The sequence below is a fragment of the Prunus dulcis genome, chromosome 2 (genome assembly GCF_902201215.1).
Source record: "Prunus dulcis chromosome 2, ALMONDv2, whole genome shotgun sequence".
NCBI lineage: Eukaryota > Viridiplantae > Streptophyta > Magnoliopsida > Rosales > Rosaceae > Prunus > Prunus dulcis.
The window spans coordinates 18,691,679-18,693,765 of record NC_047651.1 but is presented as its reverse complement, the minus strand read 5'-3'; the positions used below and the strand labels follow the sequence as shown (position 1 = coordinate 18,693,765).

The following is a 2,087-nucleotide window of genomic DNA, read 5'->3' as shown; positions in this document are numbered from 1 at the left end:
ACAAACACTATTCACATAAGATATGAGAAGAGGAATTTATATGGAGTTTGAGTGTGGGAAGTGAAGAATATGGCTAAGTATTTATAATAATAAAAAATTGGGTATTTAAATTGGTGGATGGTGTCACGATGATGTCAACAAACTCAGGCAACAGCCTAAACAATTCTTGCTTTTGAACTGGCCCGAAATAAATAGGGCCCATTCTTGCCCAGTCTAACCTTTGTTGATGTGGCAATTAATTCAAGACTGGGCTGTCTTTCGGTGAAATTGCTCTGATTATAGAAGAAACATATGCTTATGATTTGTTGACCAATATTCTTTTCCTCGTTAATTAGCATGTGTTTTACCATAATGTCAATTTGATTTGATGAGCTTAAAGTTATGAATTAATTCATTTAAGTCAAACTTCACGGCTCACTTAAAATCTCTTCATGATTGTAATGATGAAAAGCTTTTTGTGATAGCCAACTTGTTGAAAGTTGAAACTCATCAAAAACCAATTAATTAATAGCTGAGAGGCATGCATAAGAGTTTGTCATATATATCTGATAATTACGTTTGAGATTTTTTTTTTAAAAGTTAGTCTAACTCAACTACAGTAAATAAGGGGGATTGAATTCGGGTGCGAGAAGCGCAATGCGATAATCAACTGCCTAATTCACGTATGCAAATCCACATAGGAGGTAATTAGATTCAAATTTATGCGTGGATTTATTGGAACTTGAGGAACTACACAACAAATAAGCACAAGATACAGTGAAACACACAAAGCTATCTACCTAACTTAATTGGTACACATAAATGGACCATACCAACCACAACACAATTCTTAATCAGAGACAAGCACCATCCCCATAAATTGTTGTGGAGCCTCTCCTTCCGGCCATGCTGCTGCATCACCTGAAAACGCAGTCGTATTCCAACCACATGATGAATTCCAGTGGCAACCACTATTCATCAGCTCAGGCAGCTCAATCTCACCCCAAAAATCATCATCACCGTCCAATCCATCATGATCATGGTGATGATGATGATGATCGTTTTCCTTGGGAGTAGTACTATTTGACTTCATTGTATGTGCTGCTTGAGCTGCTGCTGCCTGAATGTCCCTAGCCGTACACGTGGAGGGCCTAGGCAAGTGCTCAACGTCTTCGGGGAAATTCAGCTGCGCTTTCTGGCCTTTCAAGCAGTAGGCGGCGACGTCGTAGGCCTTGGCTGCCATCTCAGGCACAGGGAAAGACCCTAGCCAAATGCGTGATTTCTTTCGTGGCTCCCTAATTTCAGACACCCATTTGCCCCACCGTCGTTTCCGCACGCCTCGGTACACTGGGTGGCGGGTGGAGGCGTGTTGCGAGTCAGATTTCTGGGTAGTGGTTGTGGTGGAGGTGGAGGTGGTGCTCAGGTCATCCTCAGTGTATGGTGTTTGCTCCATCTCCATGTACACACTACTTTGGATGGGAGTGTCACATTTATAATTTAGTTTGTCTTAAGCCTTGGCCTTATATTATAAGTTCACAGCGGCCCATGAAATGACTGTTGTGCCCTTGCCTTACAAATTAAAAGTGCATTTAATTTACAGTGCCCTGTGCGCCAAGTGATTGTGATATTGTGGGATGGGGCCATGGTTACTAACTACATGCATGATTAATTGGATATAACAAATCAAAACGCCCTCAGGGCCAAGAAAAGTGAAAATTATGATAAGAAAAATAACCCCCCTCCATCCTTTTAATTATTCTACTATATATGTTGAGTATGTATGCCGTACATATATACTCACCAAACAAAGAAAGATCTCAATTGTCACGTAAACTCAAGCAAAAAGTAATAATATTAGTGAAATATTCTATTGTCAAACAGTTTGACATGTCATTATATGTTTTTTAAAAGTGAATATGAATGCGACTATAGAAAAAGAAACCCTTTTTAGGGTTCCATAAACATCATTAACTACCAAAAGGTGAGGCTTTAGCCTTGTAATTACACCTAGGTTGGTCCCAAATGAAATATGATTGCGATTTCTACAACCACCACCGTGGTTCTACCAATTTTATCTGCCTCTCTTACAAGGAGTGGTGGAGGACGAT

General features: G+C 40.0%; 1 protein-coding gene across 1 annotated transcript; it reads right to left on the bottom strand.

The window, feature by feature from the left end:
- Nucleotides 1-665: 665 nt before the first annotated feature.
- LOC117619170 (ethylene-responsive transcription factor ERF023) lies at nt 666-1,485 on the bottom strand. Its single transcript, XM_034349048.1, has one exon. It carries the CDS (start codon nt 1,436-1,438, stop codon nt 830-832), a length of 609 nt encoding a protein of 202 aa, XP_034204939.1. The 5' UTR covers nt 1,439-1,485; the 3' UTR covers nt 666-829.
- Between the last annotated feature and the right edge of the window lie 602 nt (nt 1,486-2,087).